Raw genomic sequence first — 27,178 nt, 5'->3', positions numbered from 1 at the left:
GACAGACCATAGGAAAGCTGAGAGGGAGACTGTGTAGGAGTGACAGACCGTAGGAAAGCTGAGACGAGGACAGCCTCGAGACAGGAGAGACTGGTGGGTTTTGGTACCATGCCAGTGGGAGTGCGTGGGGTTATATTCTCAACTAGTGGACACAAAAATGTGATACATCTTTAAAAAAGACACAATCCCTCCATGTTTCCTTCTCAAGTGAAAATTGGACAGAACTGCTAAAAGCCCCCTGGCCTGGTGGTAACCATAGCAATAGCTATTCTAAAGCCTTGTAAATACGCCTGACCTAGTAAAGTAGACCATTAGAGGACCTGAGCAGCTCTGAGCACAGACTAAATGCACACTTCTTAGACGTGCACTTGGGTGAGCACGAGCAAACAATGCAAGTGCATTTTATGTGTGTGTGTGTGTGTGTGTGTGTGTGTGTGTGTGTGTGTGTGTGTGTGTGTGTGTGTGTGTGTGTGTACGCACATGCGTTCGCGTGTGTGTGTACATGTATTACTATAACTGCGAGGGCCAAATGTGTTATAGTATAAGCTTTCCTACGGTCTGTCACTCCTATATATAATATTGATAATTTGAGCACTAGATATTTGAGGACCATGTTCCTGGTTCCTTTTTTTGTTGTTGCTTTAATGCCTTTATTTTGCACCTTGTTAAACTACATTGTGTTGCATATACAGTATGGAACATCTCTCTACGTCGTCCTCAGACGAGCCTTCCATCGGCGTCTCCAGTCATCTCGGTTCTCCATACAGTACATCTGGCCAGCTCTTTTGTGCTTTCCGCACCAGTATCTTTCTTCAGTACATCCACGTACTGTAGGTAGGTGTGGGACGTCCTCTCGATCGATGCCTGTGTGTTGGTTCCCACAGTACTAGCTTTTTGGCCGGGAGTTCTTGGTGTCGGTGGCAGTGGCCAGCTTTCATCCTCCTTACTGCTATCTTCTCTGTTACACTTGGTAATGCCCCGTACAGACGCTTGTTACTTGCGCAAGTAATAGTTTTCGTCCAGTGCTTCGATGCGTATGTCGCCGCTTGATGCGTATGCGCCGTGCCAGCGTATGACGTAATGACTACTTGTGCTTGATATGACAGTGGTGTCAGATTACATACATGTATACATAGGGGCATTACCCTACTGGTGTTGCGTCCTGAAAATAGCAGATCTACAAGCTCACGTCATGTTGCGCCACTTCGTGAGCTTGTAGATTGGATATTTTCAGCATGCAACCAAGTGTAAAATAATTACGACACCACCAAGGCCTGCCGAAATCGACTAAAATCTTATATTTAGTTGACTAAAACTAAACACAAACTAAACACTTTTTGGATGACTAAAATATGACTGAAACTAAATGAAACTTTATTCAAAAGACTGTCAACATCAACACTGGTGTGTGTGTGTGTGTGTGTGTGTGTGTGTTACCTGCTCTGCGCTGTGCTGCTGGACACAGCCGTAGATGTAGCTCAGTCCGGCCCTGGTCAGGACAAAGGAGGCCTGCTCGTTGATCATGGTGTCCAGGTGGGCCTCGATCTGCAGCACACAGGTGGAGGCAGGGCTCGTCAGTATGTCCATATGTACACAAAAGACTTGGTCTTGTCCGTGGCAAATTTTAGGCGTAACGCTAGGATGAGCGAAATTCTAGTATATATATATATATATATATATAAAAATACATAATAGGTAGTCAACTAGTAAACTAGGCAACTAGTCAACTAGTAAAAATGACTAGAAGTGAATGCCCTAGTAGGTACCCTCACAAAAAACATGCAGTAATCCTGGTCTCTAAACTACCTCCCCCTGATGGAGGGGAAAGGAACTGGTCGGAATAACGTGTTCCTTCCGGCCGGGGAAACTCTACCCTGTCAGGTGAAAAGAAGAAGCTTGGACTCCTCATGCATAGAAGGAAGCATGAGGTCAGTCTGCTGCCCTCCACAGGTTGGCAGAGGAAGTGTAGCGCCCAGGATTACATTAGATTAGATAATTGACACTGGTTGAAAAAGTGGGTTGTAAAAATCGTGGGATTAAAAATTATAAAAATTATAATATGAATCATTTTTGCCCCTGGCCAGTAGCAGCAGCAGCAGCAGCAGCAGCAGCATTGTGCACTGATAGCACTTGTTCCTAATTGAGAAGCTGCTGCTTTCATGTCATTGATAATGAAACTTCCATAAAGAGCTCGAGTCTAGGGTACTTTGCCCATAATGGATGTGCTGAGAATAGGTATGTACTATGTACTACGTATGTGGAAGTGCTTTTGAGGACAAAAGATTCCTGTTCAATGAAAGATTTAGACACAGATGGGTCTCAGTGAATGGAATTGGAATAATTAGCTATTGTAAAGCCCACAATACTCCTAATAAACCCCCAAACCCCTTGGTGTTGTATAATTGATCCTTTGTGTTAATGCTACAGTACGTTTCTCATATTGCTGCTGAGGTTATTATTGTTTTCTCTTATTTCCAATATTATGACATTGTTTTATTGTGCCTTTTGTAGTCTCTGCGTCATTGAGGGCTTGCCCTCAATGCATTTCTAAGAAAAAGGTTGAATGAAAATGAAAAAATTAAAGAAATCTGTCCTCTGAAGAGGAGGCCATTTTGTGTTATACCATAAACACAGGATTAAGTTTGTCGGTGCGCTTAATTTCTCTCTCATTTAAATAACTTTATCTCCAAGTTGCTTCTTGCAAATCACTTGAGACTTAAACATATACTTGAAAATGTAGGATGTAAGTGCCGACAATGTAGGATTTTCAAGTGCAGACGCATTTCCCATCAAGAATTCTTATTTTTTACATTCTCCAAAATCGAAATACATGATTAAAATATGCAACGTGTGTCTTTGCCGTGGTGTAAATTCCATTTCCAATTTTCAGTATGTTTTACTTCTACTCCTCTACATCTCAGAGGCAAATATTGTACTTTTACTCCACTACAATTACTTGCAAACGTTAGTTACTAGTTGCTTTTGTAGATTTTGATTATTATTATAAAACATACATTACCCACTTCAGCCCTATATATATTTCGGCCATTTGAAAACTTGTGAAATGGGACATTCTGCATAATGAGTACTTTCTACTTTTGGTACTTGTACTCAAGTAAATTTCTATTTCCGATTTTTCCTCAAACAGAGAATTTCTGCAAAGCAGTATTAATATGTGATGATAATGACCTGGAACTCCAGCATTTCCAGCCTCTTGTCGGTGAACTCGAAGAGAGCCAGCGTGGTCTTCATCACGTACAGCGAGTTCACCATGTAGGTGGCCATGTCCGCCGTGCCCAGGTTGCTGGCTGAGACGGTGCACAGCTGTAGCAGAGGGTCCAGAATGCATGACAACACCTGAGAGACACACAGACAGACAGACAGACAGACTGGCTGAGACGGTGCACAGCTGTAGCAGAGGGTCCAGAATGCATGACAACACCTGAGAGACACACAGACAGACAGACAGACTGGCTGAGACGGTGCACAGCTGTAGCAGAGGGTCCAGAATGCATGACAACACCTGAGAGACACACAGACAGACAGATAGACTGGCTGAGACGGTGCACAGCTGTAGCAGAGGGTCCAGAATGCATGACAACACCTGAGAGACACACAGACAGACAGACAGACTGGCTGAGACGGTGCACAGCTGTAGCAGAGGGTCCAGAATGCATGACAACACCTGAGAGACACACAGACAGACCCTGTACATTCAAGACACACTCCATATATGGTCAGACCTCATCAAACCCTGTACACTCAAGACACTGCCCCCGCTGCCACCCTTAGATCTCCTTATATGGAGCCGACCTATTCTGACATTCCATATGTTGTTCTGACTTCATCAAACCCTGTACACTCAAGACACATTCCATGTATGGCCAGTACAGAATTAATTCCATATGTTGATCTGACCCCCCCATACCAAAGCGCCAGCACCTGCCCAGCAGGCTGCCGTCACCCAGGCAGATGCGTCGTTTCTCGCCCTCAGGATGTCTTACTGGTGTAATTTAGTTGAATACTAATATTGTTGACGATTTTTGGCATTGGAAATTGGAACATTATGAATAGAATTACATTCTGCCTTTTAGGCCTCGTAATAAAAAAGTGCATGGAACAGATAGGACAAATATACCAAGATATTACTGGCATTTTAATACATTTTATAAAAAAACAGCTGATCTACAAGCTTGCAACACGTCACAAAGTGACGCAACCGCCAGTCACGGTGGAGGCTGCATTATGATCAACTTGTGAACTCAATAACGCTCCATCTGGTGTAATCAGTTTACCATTTCTAGATAACCTTCAAGTTTTAAGATGAGTTTTTGGCTTTTCTGCTTTTATCGATAGTATCAAGTGAAGACGTCAGGAAAGAGGGAGGAAGAGAAAGGGAGAGACATGCAGCAAAGGTTGTCATGAACGGGACTCCGCCAGGCCAGAGCCTATATGTGGTATGCGCCCGGACCGCCAGACCAGCGGGCGCCCCTAGATAACCTTCAAGTTGAGTGTCGTTGAGTAGGGAGTGGGAGGACTTACCTGGGCAAAGTCTGCTTGGCGCGCGTCAAGGGGAACCACGGAGGAGTCGTGTGAGGCCAGCACATCTCTGAGCAGGGACAGGGTCTGGGTGAGAGAGGCTGTAGGGCCCAGGTCAGCTGGGGGAAGCTCCACCTGCCAAGGACAGGACAAAGGTCAGGGTCTGGGTGAGAGGCTGTAGAGCCCTGGTCAGATGGGGGAAGCTCCACCTGCCAAGGACAGGACAAAGGTCAGGGTCTGGGTGAGAGGCTGTAGAGCCCTGGTCAGATGGGGGAAGCTCCACCTGCCAAGGACAGGACAAAGGTCAGGGTCTGGGTGAGAGGCTGTAGAGCCCTGGTCAGATGGGGGAAGCTCCACCTGCCAAGGACAGGACAATGGCACTAATGTTCGACTACCATTTTGTACTCACTGATGAAAAAGCGAAGATATGATGTCATGTGTGAGGCTTACACGGCAGTTCTGCATACTCCGCACCATGAACATACCTTCTACTATGTACGTACACTATGTATGTATGTACGGTATATCTTTTGGAATATTTTACCCGTTTATGTCTTGTATTTTCTTGTTTCCTTTTCTCCTGCTCTTACTCTAACGCTATCCTCTCTTTTCGTACGGAAACTACAAAATGAAAGAGTGCGCACAAACAAACAAAACACACTTATTTACACCATTAATGTAAAGAAGTGATGTCATGTGTTATGTGACATAACGCTGATGCTGATTCTGAATCAATGTTCTGTGTCAAAAGGAGATAAGTGGACAGCCTGGGTTTTCCAGTGTCTTTAGGAGCATTGGACAACGAAAGCACAATCACCGGTTCTACGCTACCTAATGTGTGGTAGCGTAGGTGGGGGGAGTGTTGGGCGGTGGCGCAGCACACACACAACACTCCAACCGCGTAATCTATATCCTTCAGGCGGACAAATGCTCTTCATAACATTTCCAGATCATTAACAATTACCTGTAATGAGGGCTGTGTCAGACCAAAAAACATGCAGGCTCCAACAACTAACGACAGCGAATAGCCTTTTGTTTTTATTTCCTTCCCTTTCTGTCCCTAATGAAAAGACACTTTCATTTCACTAGGCTCAGAGAACTGGGGCCCCTGGCCGCTACCTCTGGCCATCTAATAGGAATGATTACGAGAGGACCTGTGTTCCTGGTCCTGGGATTTGATTAGTGTCCCGCTAAGGCCATAGATTCTTGGTAGTGCTAATGATTGGGGTAGTGACCAGACCCCCCCCCCCCCTCCCGGCTGCAGCTCGTGCGCTGGTATATGTGGATGACAATTTGAGGAAGCACCATCGGTGGCTGTTGTTTTTGGACAGCCGACAGCCCTGTGGCCTGAATGGTGGCGCATAATGACGTAAGAAAAAACAGCACCCCATGTGATGTCATGTTGCATACTACGTCATACAATTTAACAATTTAAAATAGTTCCAACCAGCCGATCTACATCAACACGTTGTGACGCTTGTAGATCGGCTATTTTAACTACTAGAGCGGTGCCTGTTGGAGCCTCTACAGTGCCGTTGGACACTGGCCTACTTGGGACGATGCAAGTTGAAATAGGCTGGAGTGGATGCTAGGGCTGGGGCGGTATGGGATTTTTGTTAGAATTGGTGTATTAATAGTTAGATTATTTCAAAATAGTAAAAAATGGCAAATGGATAAGGGAAGATATAATGTTTGTTTAAGAGCCTTTTTTGAGGAGCGCTAGACCCTCCTATACACAGGTTTAATGTTTGTCTTTAGCATTGACATTGACAATAAAGGGAATATTTACGTCATATTGTCTCTTTTGGCATTTAATGCTTGTGTTGGCACCGTTTGTTTTATATCACCTAATCAACATGAGTTAGACTTTAACATATTAGCACCCCTCACTTCACACGGGTGTGATTCTTTTAAACCACATTGACCATGCCTATTCTGGGCACGTCATTAAAGACGGAAATTTGAAAGCACACCAGAGACTAGAAAATAGGCCTTAAATGGTTTGGGAGAACACAGCGAACTCTCTCTTCTATCTTAATAAACCACATTGGACATCCAACGCCCATTGTGTGTGGGAGATGGCAAATGGGTTAATAAATCACAATAAAAAATAAAATAAAATGCAAATATAAAACACGCAACTACTACAATGCATTCACGCGGGAGCTCTCTTTCCGGTACCTTGTCCATGAGTCTGCTTGCATGAAGGCTTAAGCTGTTGAAGAACATCTTCTTGCTGAGGATGTGCATTTCCTCCATGGTGATGAGCAATGATCCCACGCTGGTCCCCACGATGGAACTGCATTGGTGGATGAACACACACTTAGCTTTACAGTCAGTGGTGGAAAGCAACTAGGTACATTTACTTAAGTAAAGTACAAATACCTCAACATTTTACTTTATGTATAGTACTTGAGTATCTCCAGTTTCCAATAGTTTTACTTCTACTGCACTACATCTCAGATCTAAATATTGTGCTTTCACTCCACTACAATTATTGGAACACTTTAGTTACTAAACTCCATTTTTTGGTCCATTATTTCTCCACTTTAATAATACCAATTTGCATTGTATTTTATATCATTTTAAGCGCTGATTAGTCACCTTTACGAGGTATCGCATGTAAGGATCGGGCATTCGTGGAATGAGCAACAAAGATAAATCTGTAGCTAAACGTGTAGTGCTCCGAACAATGTGACAAAGTGGTTGGTATTCACCCTTGCTTTGAGTTTGAGTTGCTTAGTGGATTGGATGATTGCACTCTCCCACAGTAATAAGGAAAACACTACACATATTGGCCATTTTTACTAATAATAATATTACAAAATTAGGCACAACCTACACGTTTAGCTGTGTTGCTCATTCCACGAATGCCCGCTCCTTACAAGCTGTACCTCGTTGGAAAGGTGACTAATCAACCATTCAAATGATACAAATGATACACACAATACAAATGGGAAATGGTGAAATAATGTACCAACTAACAAAGTTACTTTGTTTAGTTACTTTGTAGATTTTGATTATTACAAAACAAAACCTATTAACCACTTCAGCCATTTGAAAATATTTTCAAGATGATTTGAAAACTTGAAATGGGACATTCTGCGTAATGAGTTGTTTCTAGTAGTTTCTTTTTCTTTTCGTAACATAAGGCCCAGAGGCTTCAGAGGTAATCAACTAGATTAGGCAGGGGACCAGAATTTTTAAATTACTTGGAGTCGGGGGACTGTTTGTTGTGTGTGCTACAGTATATAGGACACAACAATGGACATAATTACAGTACAGTATGTCCATGGCAACGAATTAGGGCCTGCTTGTTTGATGTTTGATAATTTCTGTGCCAGTCCTATATAATGCTAGTCCTTTATAGTGTTTCAGTATTCTGTGTTGCGGGTCCCTGGCATGGAAGTGTCTTTGTGAGAAGAGAACTGGAGGACAGCCTGGCAAGCAGAGGCTTTCTTTTCTTTTGTTGAGCATCTGGCTGATAAGAGCACAAGCTCTTATGATGCATTCCATTAGCAGTGGGGACAGAGTCAGACCGTCATTCAGGCAAGAGCACTATTAAAGATGTGTCTATGGAGTTAACATTACTCTAACCCCCAGGTGTAAGGTACCTGATGGTGTGGTGGTAGAACTTGAGCAAGTTGGAGAGCTTGTAGAGAAGCACAGCGCCTGGCTCAGCCACAATCACCTGCTCTATCCTGACCTGAAAACACACACACGCACGCACGCACGCACGCAGAAGTGTCTTTATAGACTGAAGCAGTGGTTAGCTCAAGACCCAAAAGACACATTCAATGTCTCCCGAGACCCAAACTAATGAAAATATACGATCTACAAGCTTGCAACACGTGTTGTGAACATGTGCAAGATGTGAGTCACCGTTTTACTGTTCTTGTAACCAGGAACAAAGAAATCACGTGGTCGCAAAAAAACAGCTCGCATACATGTTAGAGCATTTATTTGATGATGTATTTATCATGCAATTATCTCCAGTCTGTATTGTTCCTCTTCTTGCCATGATGGTATTTTCAATAGAAAATAATAAAGGAATCGCACGGCCGTTTTACTACTATAAATACTTACGTCCCATCAAATCTAATGCTTGACTGCCAAAAATGCGATATCACGTCCTATGATCTTTTCAGCGCTCTTCGTCAACGTACGAATAGTTCTAAGTTGCTAGGTGACGAATTGACGATACAATCGGAAATTAACCGGAAGTGAAAACTCCGTCTCCATCCGCCTCAATGTAAACAGATGTACAAAAATGCATATCTCGGATTCTTTTCCCAGATTGCATTTTTGGTCAAAACCAGCTTTAATCAATGGCCCATAACTAAATTACCGTGGTTACAAAATGTATTTTCCAGGTGAAAGAAAAGATGATCATCCACCATAAAATAAGAGAAAAACACTGGCTAAAGAATTCATTTATTGATACATGCAGTTAATTTTAAGTAGTCAGATGGATGGCCCGCATGCATTTTCAGCACATAGAACCATCATAAAATAGTCTACTTTGTCTGTATCACAATAAAACTTGAATGTTATATTACCATTAAAAACGTTAAAAACGTACAAAAAAAAGAAAACGTAGTGTTTTGACCATTATTTGGGTCCCCGACCCACATGATGGGAACCGCTGGATGTAATTGTAGAGCATTCTCACTTTAAGTGGCCTGCAGACTCCCTCTGTGATGTGACACACTACTTCTTGCATGTTCTCTTCCACACCTGTAATTGGACAGAAGATGAGTGTTCAGTGTTGTTGTTTTTACACGAACAACACTTCTGATCGCTACATGTACTGTAGCAGACAAAAGATGAAATGCAACGTTGTAAGTAGGTGATCACCATTATTACAACCGTTTTATTACAGTCCGTTTTAGTTGCTGTAGTACCCATTAAGACCGGGAAGAGCACTGTGGCATTTTTTATTTACGCTATTTTCAATCATTTTAACCGCTTTAACAATTATTATACTTAGGTATTCAAAATTAGCAGTTATACAATCACTTTGTGCCACACTATGTGCTTGCAGATTATAGAATTATAGAAGAAAAGTAAACCCATTATTCAGATGGCTTGTGTTGGAGACTTGGGACAGTACCTTGCAGAGTGACCTGTTTGAGCAGTGCTTCTAGGTGTTCCTTCTCAGAGGCTGTGGCTTGGTGCAGCCAGGCCAACATGTCCCCAACATACCTAGAAAATATGAAAAACAAACATCAGCCCAGGAATAAGTGTGACTAATCGCATTTTGGGACTAAACCAAACTAAGCAAAGACAATAATTCATAATTCAACTGACAAGATGATCACCTCACAATCATTCTATATTTTGAATCGCTAGCCACGGCCATTAGAAATATGTTCTTCTGGCGATTCAGGTCTGGTGACTTAGGTTGCGAATACAAGCGGCCAAAATTAGTTTTCTCCCTTAGAGATCATCATCATCATTTTTCGACCGCGGTCGAGATCATGGATTTCACAATGCCATGTCAGACTTCCCGGTCCTTCATTGCCATCCCCAGTTCCTGCTTACTGATGCATGTGTCCCTAGCGATGAAATCAGGTAACGACAGTTTTCTACCTCTGGTCTGGTTTGAGGCAGGACTCCAGAGAAGAAGGGAAGATATAACCTCATTGTCAGCTCTGTAGCAGTGGCCGGCAAACTGTGTCCTTCTGGATCGGACTAGTGAAGAAACACGGGGAAGGTTGCCGTGTATTAGTTTAGTCGATGGGTGGCTCTTCCAAGACAGATTTTGCGCTCTCATTAGAAGGCGGGTGTAAGTGCCAGATGCTTGCTGGGTGGCTCCATGAAAAAATTCAGTAAGATGTGGGACCATTATTTTAGACATTTTATGAGGTGAGACTCCTGGATATTTTGGAATTGTCCAGTCAGTCATTTATAATGCGGTGGCATGTCAGATGGCGGATCGACTAATATTCATATAACTTCTACCAGTATTTTATTATAATATATAATATAATATAATATAATATAATATATAATATAATATATATGTATGTGTGCGTGTTTAAGCATGCAGCAACACAGTGAGTAGTACTTGAATGACTGCACAATTGTGAATGCATAGGTTTTGCCTACATGCATGAACCTGAGTGCATGTGTTGCATCGGGTATGCGACTATGCGTTTGTCTGTGCTCGTGCGTGTGCATGTGCGTATCCGTGCCCTCGGCCGTCGGGAGGTGAAAGAGAACCTGATGTTCTTCTGAGAATGGCTGATGATGCTGTAAAAATGCAGGTGAACGCGTGCTGTTCCACCCAGGGCCTGATATTCTGAGAACGACTCCCATTAGGCTTCTTGGCAGAGAGCAGGAAGAGGGTGGGGAGAGGTGCACTCATGATGCTCGTCGACTCTGTATGGTCAATGATGCCTCGTTTCCAAGAATTCACGCCTCTAATTAAATTCCCACAAACGGTTTCGAGCAGGGGGGGGGGGGGGGCTCTCTTGATCAATTTATTTGTGACTATTTATTTAACGACTATAAAATAAATAAATGAATACGAATACATTCTAAAAGGTTTTGGTGCCTGGTGACATGGCTGTTTTTTTTGTATTTTTTAACCCATTTTGGGCGGGAATCGCTTTTGGTGTTAAACATGTTATAATTTAGCTATTTTTTTTATCGTGAAAATATTTAGGATTTAGAATAACTTTTTTTATTTTGAGGTCAGGCCTAAATGGGTTATTTAACGACTATCAAATAAATAAATAAATACAAATAAAAGGTTCTAAAAGGTTTTAGTGCCTGGCTGTTTTTTATTTTAGTTTTTAAGGCTTAGTTTTAGTGTAGCTTATTAGTTTTTTATTGTAATATGGATTAGTCAGGGGATTATAAACCATTTTGATTATTTGATCAAAGACTAAATCCTAAGGATACTTTCTCTATGATTGTTAGTTCTTATTCGTTTTGTAAGCACATAACACCATTTCAGTTAGTTATCGCTCTTTTCTTCCCCAGGCTCATTTGTATCGTTATTTCAGTTAACAAAAATGTTTTTTTGTTTGTTTTTCCCCATTATTAGTTTTAGGCAACTATGTGAACAGTGAAGTACCTCATTGGGTCATGAGAGTGCATCTCGATGGGGCGTGGGGTTCCTCCAGGTCCTCCTCTGGTGAGGGCGTCAATGAAGCCTCGCACCACCGCGCACCTGCGCGCCGTCCCAAACTCATCCAGGGTGTACCTGAATGCATAAAGACAAGAACATTCAGCTGCGTTCTGTACAGGCCAGGGAATGTTTCATTATTAGTAAAGCTGCGAAAGCCAGAGCAAAACTATGGTAATGAGGCTGTCTATATGTCTGTGAATATGCACGCATGTCAAATGTATGAAAGAAAACCACGTCGCAGTTGCGAGATTGTAGATCGGTAGAATCAGACCCGTCTGAAGTGAGTGGTACTGTACTGTACTTACTGTACTGTACTGTCCCTCCCCCCTGGCCTGTGTGTGTCTGTGTGTTAGACAGTGACACTTGGTGGTGAACAAAGGCTATATATTGCCGTGCTCGGACACAGGGACAGACCCAGGGACACACACACAATGTTTTTTTCTTTTTTTTATACATATTTTATCCCACAATTTTTGTAACCAATTTTTCACCCCTGTGTCAATCATCTAATGTGATCCTGGGCTCTACACACCCTCCACCAACCTAGTCCCCATATATGGGGGACAAGGGGCGAGCAACAGACTTGAACTTCCTTCATGCCTGAGTGTCCAAGTTGCTCCTTTACACCTGACAGGGGGGAGTTTCCCTGGTTGGACGTAGCGCGTGGAAGGAACACGTTATTCCAACCAGTTCCTTTCCCCTCCATCAGGCGCCCCGGCTGGCCAGGGGGAGGCAGTTTAGTGACACACACACAATGTTAACACCTTGTATGGGGGTCCCCTGGAACCAAATGATTTCAGATGGCGGTCTGTGGCCAAATACATATTAATTTGGGGGTCCTTGACAGGAAAACGTTTGAGAACCACTGCCTTATGGCATGTAAGTAAGACGGCGGTCAGTCAAGTCAAACAGTAAGTAAGTCAAAAGTCAGAAAGTAAGTAAGCATGTCAAACGGAAGACAGGAGGGAAATAGAAGGGTTGTTTTGATGTCATGCCGGAGACAACAGTTCAGTGTCAGACTAAACAGCAGGCCGTGTGGACTTCCAGTGGTGGAAAAAGTACTCAATTGTTTATATTTTATAGAAGTATCAATACTGCAATGTTACATGTAAAAGTCCGGAATTCAAAAATGTACTTCAGTTAAAGTACAAAAGTATAATTGGCATCAAAATGTACTTCAAAATGTACCAAAAGTAGAAAGTACTCACTATGCAGAATGTCCCATTTCAAGTTTTCACATACATACAAAAAGATGTTGAAAATAGCAGATCTACCGGTACATGCACAAGCTTGTAGATCGGCAGTACAAGTACAAATACCTCAAAAGTGTACTTAAGTACAGTACTTGAGTAAATGTACTTAGTTACTTCACACCACTGCTGTTTTCCACATATCGCTGCTTTCTGACCATGACAAGAAGCGAGACGACTTATTGATTATCGATACCTTTAAATGAACACAAAGCGAAAAGAAAGAAAATAAAACACGTGTCCCTACTCCAACTGGTGATTCACGTACTAAAAATACGTATTAGTTACTGTATTAAGTGAGTTTTGCATCTGAATGGATAAAGGTCTCTTGGTCCCCTCTGCACTATGCGGTAATTATGGAACCTCAAGAAACACCTGTGGAACAACATGTGCATACTAATATTAAAATCACAGGACATCCAACACTCAAACAGCTGTGCATAATTACATATTTATATATTTAGTAGATGTGCAAATATATTCCCTGCTCCATTAAGACATCGGTGAAGTAATATGATTGGGCTGCAAGCCAACACATAATAATTGTCTCATAAGCATTCACGGTGAGATGATGTTAATTTCCCCCACAGTAATTGGACATTCCCCGCCGTAAGTGTTCACATCAGATGGTCCCACGGACCACATCAATTTGTTCATGCTGATTAATAACGTCCCCTGGTGTGGTGCTCGTCTGAGCAGCGCACTTGGGGTCTGATCTCGTATTTCACGTACAAAGGAAGAGCATTCTTTAAGTTGCACTTGTTGTACTGTACTCCAAGTCATCCATCCATCCATCCATATTCAACCGCTTAGCCGTTCGGGTCGCGGGGGCAACAGCTCCACCAGAGAGCTCCAGACTTCCCTCTCCAGAGCAACATTAGTGACTTCTTCCTGGGGGATCCCGAGATGTTCCAAGGCCAGTGAGTCGATGTGTTTCCTCCAACTGCGCCTTGGTCTGCCCCAGGGTTATCTCCCAGTGGGACGTGCCTCAAGGACCTCCCTAGGGAGGCGCCTGAGAGGCATCCTAACCAGATGCTCGAACCACCTAAGCTGGCTCCTTTTCAGTCGAAGAAGCAGCGACTCTACTCCCGAGTCTCTCTCCTGTGACTGAACTTCTCACCCTATCTCTAAAGGAGATGCCAGCCACCCGTCGAAGAAAACTAATTTCGGCCGCTTGAATTCCCGACCTTATTCTTTCGGTCATGACCAACACTTTATGACTAAAGGTGAGAGTTCGAATGAAGATTTCTCGGTAGACAGAGAGCTTTGCCTTCTGGCTCAACTAACTTTTAGTCACAACAGTGCGGTACAGCGACTGCAATACTCGAAGTCAGTGGTTCTCAAAAGACCCTCAGGGGTCCTTGAAGGGGCTCCAGCAAATACAGCATCACAATGTACAAGCTCATAGCACGGCACCGAGTGCCACATTACGAGCTTGTAGATCTGCTATTTTTGAAAAAATGTGAAAATGTGGTGCAAATCTTTGAATACAGTATATATTCTTTCAAGGCAAACATTTTTAGCTCAAATCTTTTCTTCTGGGGGGTCCCTGGAACAAAACAAATGATAATTCTGGGGGGTCCTTGACGTGAAAAAGGTTGAGCACCACAAACATAGGTTTTCAATTATTTTAGAATTGGCCTCAGGTCTAAATGGGTTAAAAAGTAGCCGATCTACAAACTCACACAAACCGTTGCATTCGTGACACATTGTGAGCAAGTTGCTATGCAACACCACAAAGCAGGTGTTACCCAAAAGGGAAAAGTTACTAATATATAAATGACTGGTATGTCTTTCTTATACTGAATTGTGGTGAGGTTGTTCTCAAAAGGTTGCGATTTGAGAACAAGTTCTGAAAATAGCACAAGATAGTACAGATGTAGGTGAAATGTAATGTCAATGCTTGGCCTCGCCTTGAAAATAACTAGATTATAACAGAATGTCAACTCGAGTGATAAAACAGACAGACAAACATTCTCAAAATAAATCAATGTCCACAAAACAATGATACACTGATGATAAAGACAATACAAACGTTTCAATGGGCCTTGTTAGTAAAGGTGCTAGGATTAGAATCAGGGGTTGTTGGGGCTAGGTTAAGAATGTAGTGGTGAGTATTAGGGTTAGGTTAACTTAAAGGTAGTGCAAGTGATTTTCTTTGGTTAAATTAAGTGTTAAAAAGCTCTATATCGTGATAGTACTCATTGCTATATATAGTGTTTGTTCAGTAACATGAGTCTCGATGTCTCTCCAGCTTTTTATTAAACAGAAAATACCTTTTCAGGAACAGAAACTGGGATACCAATTTTATCCAATCAGGATAGAGAACACAGCCAGGAATCAGGATACAGATAAAACAAGTGGAATTGTAACTAGTGATGACACAAAGAACTGAGCAGACAAAATTGGAACTGGAACACTATAAAAATTAAGCTCATAAATAGCTACTCTCGGCTCGGATTGGCTGAAATTTGGTCACCTACCTGAAAATGTTTTTTCAGTTTATTAAAGAGAGACAGTAACCTCTGTTACTGAACAAACACTCTATAGCAATGATTACTATCAGAATATAGAGATTTAATATCACTTACACTACCTTTAAGGATGTAGTTACTGTTAAGGTTAGCTTAAGGATGTAGTTAGTGTTAAGGTAGGTAGGTAGGTAGGTAGGTTTAAGTGTGTTTAGTGTAAGTATAGTAATTGGGTGTTACTTGTAAAGGACAGGTCGGTCTTGTAAAGCCTCCATAGCTTGACTCAGCACTGGGCTGATATCACACGACTCCTGGGTCAGTCCTCTGCATTCATCTGGACAGTGGAGTGGACACAAACATACAGTTATACTCCTGGGTCAGTCCTCTGCATTCATCTGGACAGTGGAGTGGACACAAACATACAGTTATACTGGTCAGTCCTCTGCATTCATCTGGACAGTGGAGTGGACACAAACATACAGTTATACTCCTGGGTCAGTCCTCTGCATTCATCTGGACAGTGGAGTGGACACAAACATACAGTTATACTGGTCAGTCCTCTGCATTCATCTGGACAGTGGAGTGGACACAAACATACAGTTATACTCCTGGGTCAGTCCTCTGCATTCATCTGGACAGTGGAGTGGACACAAACATACAGTTATACTGCTGGGTCAGTCCTCTGCAGTCATCTGGACAGTGGAGTGGACACAAACATACAGTTATACTGCTGGGTCAGTCCTCTGCATTCATCTGGACAGTGGAGTGGACACAAACATACAGTTATACTCCTGGGTCAGTCCTCTGCATTCATCTGGACAGTGGAGTGGACACAAACATACAGTTATACTCCTGGGTCAGGACACAGTTATGATGAAGGAAGCAAGTAGAAAGCTCGTGAAAACCCTTCATGTTCATATATTAGGGACGCCAGGTTGCAAAGTGCTAAAGAAAACCTTCCGTTTCCCAAGCAGCCACTCTACCCCCTGAGCCACTCACTGCCACCTCGTTATAACTGCCAACACCACTGTACTGCCACCTCGTTATAACTGCCAACACCACTGTACTGTATATGGGCCGGGCTCTAGTGCCTACCGATTAATAGATTTTTACTGGCTTTGCGTGGTGCCACTCAAAGTGACTACTGGGTTGGGCTGCTGGATGCATGGGCCAACCCCTAGTACAGTATGTATTTCAGAAGCTGTTTATATTTAGTACTTCCCAGTACCCCCTCATGAAAATACTATTTTTATTTTCCAAGTAACATATAGACAGCACTAAACATGTAATGTTGTGTGACCATGTGAGTATAATACATGTGTAAGTATAATTAAATACAGTATGTACTAAAAGTGTTATATCTCTGCTGTCGGGAAGAAACCACATAAATCCAAATCGTTTTTTTTTTTCAGAAATTTAAAAATATATATTTTTTTCAGGAAATTAATCAAATCTTATGTGTTTTCAAAGCAATACTGCCTCATCAAAGTTGGTATTGCGACTTTATACATCAGTGCTACCCACCTTGCATGCAGCCCCTAGTTGTATTATGTGAGCTTAGAGCTTTTCTTTCATAGAAGGTTACAGCAGTAAACAAATTGTGTGTGCATTTTCTGCATGTACGGTGTCATTACACTATTCACACAACTGGGTGAGTCCCCGCCATCCGCCTGACCTTGACTAAATATTTACCTGGCTAAATTGTAAGATTTGGTTACAAATGGAATAAAATGCAACATTGCAAGGGAAATGGAGACGAAACTAGTCCCCAATTTCCCTCCTTCTGCTAAGTTGATGTATAACAATTACAACAAGCACTTAAGTATCTATTCGCTTGTAGTCTCGCTGAACTGTAATTACACAAAGAAAAGGAAGCTGGGATCCAAAACCAGTATTTCCGCCAGAATGGGCTGCAATTATGTTCCAATGTGTTATTGGATCCAAAAGGCTTATACGTTTTTATTTCTATGACAAAATGATTGATTTTCATTCCCCATTTGAAGGCAAGGCGTATCGTTTTTTGTTATATCACTCCAAAAAAGTTAACATTTTCAATCTATTTTCCTGATTATATGTGTGACGTGTGTGCGTGACGTGTACACACATACTATGTGGCATACATAGTTTGCAACGCATGGCTTGTAGATCTGATCGTCTATTTTGTATTTTCTGTGTCAGGCTTTAGAAGTGTGACTCCTGCCACCCGGGCTATGAAAGTGATGAAGTGAGGTAAGCACCAAGGTGTGTCTCAGCTTGATTACAGTGACACAAGGTCACAGTACATTGAGTACAATCTGCTTCATCTCAGGGCAGGCTTTGCTCCTGTCTGGGTGGTCTACTACTCACTCTGGGCCCAGCGGTAGAGCTGTTCATACGACGTCTCCTGTAACACGGCCATCTGCTCCATGATTTCCAGCCTGGAAGCAGCATGCAAACCACAGTATTACACCTGTCATCTCCACTGTAGGATCACAGCTAAGAGCCAATCTGTGTGTGCCAATGTTTCATGCAATTAAAGTCATAATGTGCATAAGCTATGAGCATAATTGGTCAAAAAAACAAAGCTTTTTGTTATAGCTTAATTACTAGCTATCAATGTCTGATACTTTGGTGTAAGCCTAGCGTAACATTCTGTTTCTCTCACCCTGCTGTTTGCTGGTTCGTCCGTAGAAGAACCTTGATGTCCTCGTGGATGTGTTTGACTCGGCTGAGAGCTTTGAAGAAATCCTGTGGAGAGCCATACATTGTATGACACAGCACACATCACGAGACATGGCTAAAGCATTTCCGGGGGTCCCCAGCCAAAAAGGTTGAGAGCCCCTGCTCTAGGGCAGTCATTTTCGCTGCACGACACAATCATACGCTGAAGTTTAAAATATGGCTAAATCCAACATAATTTGGCCACATACACCTGTTATGTGTTTGATTATAGTCATTTCCACCTTACGTCCTTGATATGTCCATCATATGTCCAAAACTGTTAGAATATGGAGATAAGAGGTTTCTGCCTGACTGCAGCAATTTCATAGTTGGCTGTCACGGTTACAAATTTAGTCACACCTAAGATTGTGATTAATGATTGCATTGAACATTGGAACATTACAATTTGTATTTCTGTTTGCCTTTTAGGCTTCCGTAATCACAAATTGCATAGGACAGATTTGACAAATAACTTAAAATATACAAAGAAATCAATGACTCATGTAATACTTTAATATTTTTGAATGTTTAGAGTACCAATAGGGGGTGCTGTTGCACCACTCGCTTCAGACTGGTCTGATTTTCTTTTCTTTACATTTTCTTTTTACGAAATAGCGGAAATTGTTCACGACGATTATGCCAAAATAGGTTTGTCTATTATGTAATAATTGTGACAGGCCCATACCTCGGTCACGGGTGCGTCCCGAGTCCTGCGTAGCGTGGCCATCTCCTCACTGGACAGCTGGAACTTGGCCAGGAAGGCCTGGGCCACCTGCGACCTGACCTCCAGGCGGTGACTATAGGGCGAAGAGGAGAAAATATATGGTACAATCTGACACTGGTGTTCCCAAACACTGGGTCGGGGACGCATTTGTGGGTTGCGGACACTTTTTTATGGGTGCCTTTATTTGTTTTTAATTAGCCCATTATCATCATTTCAAAAAACATTGAAACACATGAATTAAAAACAAATTCAAGATTATTATTATACAATTATTATATTTACAATCTGTTTACTTTCACTGTTTCATGTCCTCTTTGTAAACTAAAACATTTCAATAATCAAGACACTATGACAACAATAAGCAAGACTATCAAAGTCAAATACTGTATACATACATGAAGAAATCTAAGAAATTCCATAAAGTAGTATAGTGAAGATAGCCAATCTACAAGCTGGTGTAAAATGAGGGCTTTTGATTTGAACTAGTTTGGGTCCCGGGGGGACATTTCTCTTTTGGGTCACAGGCAAAAAGGTTTGGGACATTTACTTAGTTGTAACAGAGTATTTCTACATTGGAGTATTGACACTTTTATTTAATAAAAAATAATTTTTCCACCACTGGCAAAGAGGAGAAAATATGCTACAGGACAAATTCCCTCACACTGGTCTGTGGTTTCAAGTCACACTATAGGGTCCGATTCGTTCATTCCATGTACTTTGTGATGATTTATTTCATGAGAGTGGGTGGTCCATTCCTCCTTTATTTTTAGGGGTGCAACAATTAATCATACTAACAGACTTAATTGATCTAAATAATTTGATAACCGATCATTTAATAAAATATTCAATCAATAGTTTATCCCTAGTTTTGGACATGTCATTATAGGCAAAAAAATATATTTTTTTGTGAACTTGTGAAGTAATAGATCAATATAATTCTTAGTGATAGAATAATCGCTAAGAAAATAGTGGCACTTTAGCCCTAATAATGTCTACTCTGTGAAACTAAAAGAAGGACTAAGGATAAGCAGAGTGGGGCAGTCTCTGTGCATGAAATGTAATGATTTACGTTTACCACTAGATGGCAGCGATACCCCTAAGCAAGTCACACAACATTCATCATCGGGGAGGGAGGGGGAGTGGGAGGGAAGTGTAAATAAGATACTGTTTGCAGACAGAACAAAACCAGCAGAGAGAAAAGACGGTACTGAAAGAGAACCATATAATACAGGCGAGGTTCGTGTCCAGATCTCGACACTATCAATAACAAACACTGAGATCCCTATCTGTGTGCCTATTAATTTCTCCACACACAATAGCGGCCATGGTAACCGTCCCAGACGAGCAGAGAACCTTGTCATGGGATAGGAGCAGAACAACGGGCCAGGCTCTCCGCTGTCTGCATTCTCTTTATCCCGTCTACCCTGCCCAGTGCCCACACCCCTTCGTCTGCATTCTCTTTATCCCGTCTACCCTGCCCAGTGCCCACACCCCTTCGTCTGCATTCTCTCCACTCCTCCTCGCAGTCCTCTGTGAAGGCAGTGCCAGATCGGTAAATCTTTGTCGTGTCGTTTTCTTTGTGCATAGGAGGAAACCTCACATTATCCGACCATGGACTAGTACCACATTGGGCCCAAACTGAATGGAGGACGAAAAAAGGTAGTAAATCTGTTAACAGGGCGTCGCTTGGTGGGACCCCCTTGAGAATTTGTCGTCTCGTATAAAAGCAGATCTGTGGGATAAACACTAAACAACTCTACTCTCAGTTCACCCTGTGACATTGTGTGTACATGATTGTAATATTATAATTATTTTTTGTCCAGGACCCTGCGGGGATGTTGCCAGGAATTCTGGGCCCCATACTGATGTGAGGGCCCCCCATGCTGCCCTATGGCCCCGGGTGAATGAATCATTATCACTTTTCACCACTTTACGACAGGACAGGACCCTGTCAGAACATATCAATACCCCCTTTCTGTCTTTCCCCTTTGCATTTTAGCCAATGGGATGGAATTACCCAGAGCTCAGGTAGATCAGAGATTATGAAAAAAAGAAAACCTATGCGGAAACATATCAAGGATTTATATTCTTGGCTTGCTGATAGTGTGCACAAGCAATGTGTTTTGTGAGATGAGCCCAGGACACTTAAGGGCCATTCTCACTGAGCACAATAACTAGAACTATAAAAATATAAAAGTCAAGTGGGGCCTGGGCCACCGATGACTTAATGGTCCAGTAACCCAGTCTGGCAGTGTGCAGCGGGTTCGACTCCCGATCCCGACGGCATTTAATGCATGTCACCCCCCCCCATCTCTCTCCCCATTTCCTGTCAGCCTGCAGTCTGTCCCTCCATAAAAGAATATAAAATAAAGGCGAAAGCCACAAAAAGAAAACATTAAAAACAAAAAGTCAAGTGGATGGCGTGAGTGAGTTCATACCAACTATAAATAAAATAAAATGGTGAACGATATAGTTATATTCACCTTCATAGTTATAGTGCTCAATCTGAATGGCATTTAAGACAGACATGCACACACAGACAGACACACACTCTTCTTGGCAGCTGGGGCTTGTGTGTGTGTGTGTGTGTGTGTGTGTGTGTGTGTGTGTGTCCCCTCCCCCTGAGAAATGTTCCAACAATCAGATAAAGGGAGTGGAAAAACTGCGGTAGTGTTTACCAGTAAGAGTTATAAAAGCCATACAGGAGGAGGCTAAACGGAAGGAGGTTTTTCTTTTCTTTTTTTAGATGTAAGGGAGCTGAACCGGAACACAGGAGAGGGCATCTGATTTCCCCATGTCAATATTTGTATGAGAGCCAGGCAGCTCGGAGAGGTAACAAGTTCCTCTCCCATCTCCCAAGTTGCAATGCCTGCTAGACCACTGATTCTAAATCTTTTTGATTTCAAGGACCCCCAGTTTGATATGCATTAAAGTGAAACAGACAAATTAAATAATTATTATGTATGCCTCTCTGTGCACACTTTCCTCCCCCCCCCTCCTTATTCAGAACATTTCCCATTGCTGCTAAAGAGTTTTTAACCAACCTGCCTTAAGAGGTTTCATCATACCTGCCATTCTTACTGGTACTTTTATAATTTTCTTATTTTTAATTAAATCCATCAACATCATTATCATCATCTTTCATCAACCATCATCAAAAGAACCAATGAACATGTTATATTGTATTGTCTTGATTAGGCCACAGGCCCCCGGTTGCCAAAAACGATCTGGGACCCTAAACTACTGTTAAAAGTTAATTTAACTCTGACACATAAGGTTCCATTCGGTTCCAATTGTGCCCTCTCAAAGTTACAGACCCGTAATGGTCCATTTGGTTCCTAACCATCAATCATGTAGGTGGGGAACCGGTGGAACACTCTTCCACGCATTGAGAACCAGTGCACTAGAATAACAGTGTTCCTCCTCCGGGGTGTAAATCATCCCAATCCTCCCCGACAGGCCACACACGCCTGCACAAAAAGTGCAGGGAGAGAAAGAGAAAAAAAGGGGCGTACAGGGAGTTTTGGGGCGGTCTAGGAGTGGGACGTCTTTTTCCAGAACTGTCCGGGCATGATAAACTCCTGCAATTACCGAATACCAGAATGAGCTAAACGCACATCAGAAAATAGACCTGTGTCAAACTCTGACAGCCAAGCATGCCAAATATTCTGTGGCTGCTGTGTAAACGGACGGGAAAGCGCTCGATGCTCAATGTCAGTTAGCAGGCAGAGCGTGCAGCAGGGGAAATATCGTGACATGCAAAGGTTAGTTACATAATGTTTTAAAGAACAGGGCGTGTTTGCATGTGCTAGGGTGACAAAACAAGTGGTGTCCGCCAATGAGCCATGTACTAATGAATTGCACACCGTGAACTCCTCAACAGACTTACGGACTAGTCAAACCAACTGGTATTAGTTTGCATTACAGTTAATCAAACTAATGGATTTAATGATAATCAATTTTATAAAATTATTGATTTTGGGGAGGGAAATATTATTTATTTTTCTTTTTGATTTCTTTTTCCGTTTATACGTGTGCACCACACGTATAAACGGTACTTTTTGGCCAAAAAGGGATTTTGTTTCCACCGGGAAAAAAATACTTTTAGTTACTCCAATGCGCCCTCTACGAATATTGCTCAGAGAATTGCCTCATAGAGAATATTTTTCCTTGTCTAATGATGACACAACCCGTCTTTGTATTGGTGAGTAGGTCAAACGTTCTTGCACTAAAGTGGAGAGGCTGGTCTGAGTTCCATGTGAGATTTAAAAGCGAAAGTAGCAGAGCCTTAATGCAGGGCAGAATCATAGAAGCAGTAAGGCCATGGACCAGGGCTACACAGAACCTAATGTCCATTAAAACATGAATGATCTAATTTCCTTTTTAATGTCTTAAAATATAGTAATATAATAATAATATTCTATCAATGTTAGCTACTTTATGTCTCTGCAAGCTCATTTTATAGCTTCACCACAAGTGTGCAGTATAAACTGAGTAGGCCTCTAAAGATTGAAGCTATTATTGTTTCTGTCGGGTAGAAACCTCATATGTCCAAAACTGTTACTTTTCAAATTCAAATTCAAATTCAAAAACAGCAAAAGCAGCAGATCTGCAAGCTCAAAATTGGTTTCGAGCTTGTAGATTTTCTACTTTTGATGTTTTTGTGTGACACTGTAGTATAATGAAGTAATAATCCATCTATAAATGTACCACGTCTCTGTATGTCTGTCTGTGTGTACGTCTGCAATGCACGTAACTCAAGAACCGTTTGCAACGCCGACTTCAAATTTGACATGCACGTTCCACCCCCCCCCCCCCCCATCTCCATATGGAGCCGTCCTGTTCTGACATCATTCTGACATCTGCATACTGTATACCTACAAAGCTCTCAATAACCTGGCTCCCCCCTACCTTTCCGATCTTCTTGAACCATATGCCCCCCCAGGTCCAGTGAAGCCAACCTCCTGAAGGTCCGCAAGGCCAAGTACCGCACCTGGGGGGACAGGGCCTTCTATGTTTCGGCCCCCAAACTCTGGAATGAACTCCCCAACCATCTCAGAGCTGCTCCCTCTCTCCTCTCTTTCAAAACCTCACTCAAAACCCACCTCTTCAAAATAGCTTTCCCCAGTTGACGTCTCGTTTATCCTTTTATCTTTTTAACCCTGTATCTGTTATGTTTTACTTTGTTTTTTTTCTCTTAATAAAGTCTGTTCCTAGTGTTCCCTTGTAAAGCGCTTTGGGTATTTAGAAAAACGCTATATAAATCTGAGCTATTATTATTATTATTATACTCCATATTTGGGCATGCCTGACAAAGAATATATGGATATATGGGCATAAAAGGGTTTTTATATAAAGGGGGGGGGGGGGGGGGGGGGGGCGTTCCCAACTTGCATCGTTCCAAGTAGGTCAGTGCTACTGCTCTAGAGGCTCTGGACAGGGCTCAAATTAACCAATTGATCACACCTGATCACCCCTAGATCTCCATATATGGAGCTGGACTGTGACTGACAATCACAATCACATGTTCTGACATCTGTATAGACTCCATATTTGGGCATGGACACAAACATAACTGTGGTGGGGCATGCATTCATTTCCAAGTCGGCCAGTGCCCAACGGGCACCGCTCTAGTAATTATAATAATAATCTTTATTGTCCCGAAGGATATTCGTCTTCACAGTCTGTTCAAGCTAACCTGACTTCGCCAGATTGCAGCAGTATTGAGTTCACCAGTTCCCTCCTCCTGCCTGCATCTGGGATCTCTCAAGCAGAAACGACGAACCCAGAAGCAGCGGGACAAACATTTGATATCTCCATAATAATTTCGAGTTGTAGTCTGGTTAGGTTGCGTTTACATTTGCGCTGTGGCAGCGCTTCAATATGTCATAAGTCTCGCGTTGATCCCGCCTCTAGCGGACTCATACAGCTGCATATCGCTCCGGCCAGAATTGGACCGGAGTACATCATCTCTGCCTGAGAGTTCCCAGACTCTCCCTGCTGGCAGAATGCAAATGTTGTCCAGCAGGGAGAGTGGTTTCACCAGGCTATGTTCAAGCACCCACATCAAAAACAACACATAGCCCATATCACCAAGATAATACAAAAACATAGGGCATAAATTTGCGAAAAAACAACTCATAGAACTCATAGAAAGCCTTGTCAAAACTAAACCATTAGTTCTTGGGTTTTCAACCGGTGGTCGAGGTATTGCAGGTGGTCCCAGGAATGGTGCATGAACCCCCACCACTATTGTGTCAGGTGGATCAATGATGGACCCACCCAACACAATAGTGGTGGTCCCCAGGTTGCTCTTAGTCAGGATTCTGGTTCCTGGGTTAGAAATCTGTTGAAAACCCTGCATTAGTTCCTGCCAAATTGTCACACACTCAGGCCAATAGGATATTTTTTCAAAGCCGATGGAGTAGTACACTTGATGAGTTGACTGGTTCTTTAGTGAGGTAATTCTATGTTCCAGAATGCATAAGATTTTTTTGCTTTGCAAATATCGATAAAAAATGTTAGTAGTTTCTTTGTCTCTTTGTTTGTTTGCACCTAATCAAAGGATGGCAGTGAATTGAGCACCTTGTTAAAGTGTCGCCTACAGAACTGTATTCATTATTGGATTGGCTTTCTCATCACTTTCTTGCCGCTTGTATTGGATACTGTATTGGATACTAAAACAAACAAATATTCCCACAGGGACTAATGAAGTTTAATATCATATCTTAAAAGTATAATGAACATCTATAAAAGGCCTAGCCCCGGCAGTATCTCCTAGAGGTCGAGACCAAAGCTTTACTCAAGTTACTTTCTCTACACTTTGTTCCTTCCGGAATCTCATCAACTTAATATTATCAATCTACTGTTCACAGACGGCAACATAAGAAAGAACAAGCGCTCTTTGTGGCCAGGCGAACCAAATGGGCCTAACCTTTCATAGCTTGAAAGCTGTGCGGGTCGATTATCCATTAAAATCCATTAGGGGCCATATCAAAGGCGCGCGAGGATATTTGGCTTTCATAAAGCGCTTTAGTTAGACATGCGCCAGTGATCATGGAGTGCAGTCGGTACTGATCACATCAGACAGACAAAGGCGTATTCACAGTCATGGCCTCATTAACAGCCAGTCGAGCCTTAATGAGACTCAAGTGTCATTTTACACAAATTGTCAACCATGATCCGATGCCCTGCCATCATTCAGTCGGGGGGCTTTTTGGCGCTCTTGAACTTTAGAACAGAGGAGTCATACTCGTAACACTTGCCTATATTTTTTGCTTTTGCGAGGTAGCAAAATAAAGCTAGTAAGCTACATATAGCTACAAGTATGAAATGTTGTTTCATTCTCAACTCCAAGCTGAGAAAGACTGTCAGAACTTAACCAACGTAATTCTTCTGTAATCATAGAGTGATTATCACCAAGGGAGCAAAATCAACTATTCATACAAATTACATTACTTGCAAATGTTACTATCCTGTAGTACATGTTATCTATTTGCACACCAGATCAGGGATTGTATTCATTTCCTATCCCCTATTTATTTAGCAAATACAAAGTACAGTAGATAGCTTGTATACGCATTGTACAGGTGCAGCTGTGCCACTCTGCAACAGCTGCAGTACGGTACCTGCTGCGTCAACACAGTACCTCTGATGTGATCACGCCGTCTACAGAAACATCTGTCTCTACCATGTCTGAACACGTTGGGCACGATAAAACGTCAACGCACGGCAAGGGGACAGGTGTGAAGTGTCACGTTGCTTCCTGCAACAATGGACGCCTCTTATTAAAAAAGGCTCCTGATGACAGCTCTTTTCACCAGTGGCCGGCCTGGACACGTCACTGAACACAAAAGAGCAGTGGACAAGCACCAGGTCTTCAATAGGGTGCCCCCCCCTCCACTCCCTTTACCACACATGCTGAAATCCCTCGTTACTTTACATTTCATTAGAGCGCATTGTTAGAAAAGACAGCACAAGCAGCTCGGGACAGGCCTGCTCTGCTAGATAAACACACACGCTAGAACCAGCATCCGATCAGAACGGAAAATCTCCTAGCACATCCGCTCTCTCTTCTCTCTTCTCTGCCTGCCCATACAAGCACATTAATGTGAGCTCATGCGGCAACTGTCTGAATTAGTGTCAACGCGGGAGAGGAATAGTGCTGCGTTTCAGGAAAGCATTGAGTGTGTGTGACCTGAAATGGGCGCAAGAGGCAACGCCGAGTGGCGTGGCGTGACGGCTGACTGGTGGCAGGGTGGAGGGATGATGAGGACAGTTTGAGGACAACCACACACACAGCAGCCTCTTGGCAGCTCTACTGAGACGAAATTGGTAAGACGAGGTCAAACCCCTG

The 27,178-nt window shown here is 42.5% G+C and overlaps 1 protein-coding gene across 3 annotated transcripts in view; it reads right to left on the bottom strand.

The window, feature by feature from the left end:
* Positions 1-27,178, bottom strand: part of cog6 (component of oligomeric golgi complex 6) — a 45,637-nt gene that overhangs the window by 11,259 nt on the left and 7,200 nt on the right. For 2 of the 3 annotated variants that reach the window (XM_080772422.1, XM_080772421.1), the window contains exons 5-16: positions 18,784-18,895; positions 18,043-18,125; positions 17,745-17,815; positions 15,639-15,732; positions 11,624-11,752; positions 9,653-9,744; positions 9,212-9,276; positions 8,154-8,245; positions 6,721-6,838; positions 4,543-4,674; positions 3,190-3,357; positions 1,438-1,545 (exon numbers count right to left, since the gene is read on the bottom strand). In XM_080772422.1, the coding sequence (XP_080628548.1) occupies positions 1,438-1,545; positions 3,190-3,357; positions 4,543-4,674; positions 6,721-6,838; positions 8,154-8,245; positions 9,212-9,276; positions 9,653-9,744; positions 11,624-11,752; positions 15,639-15,732; positions 17,745-17,815; positions 18,043-18,125; positions 18,784-18,895 (1,264 nt within the window). The remainder of the gene's footprint in view (positions 1-1,437; positions 1,546-3,189; positions 3,358-4,542; positions 4,675-6,720; positions 6,839-8,153; positions 8,246-9,211; positions 9,277-9,652; positions 9,745-11,623; positions 11,753-15,638; positions 15,733-17,744; positions 17,816-18,042; positions 18,126-18,783; positions 18,896-27,178) is intronic. The other variant, XM_080772423.1, reaches the window with a different exon arrangement.

This window comes from Protomyctophum bolini, assembly GCF_963924005.1.
Source record: "Protomyctophum bolini genome assembly, chromosome: 9".
Lineage (NCBI taxonomy): Eukaryota > Metazoa > Chordata > Actinopteri > Myctophiformes > Myctophidae > Protomyctophum > Protomyctophum bolini.
The sequence above is the reverse complement of the archived record's forward strand: the minus strand, read 5'-3'. Positions and strand labels throughout refer to the sequence as shown.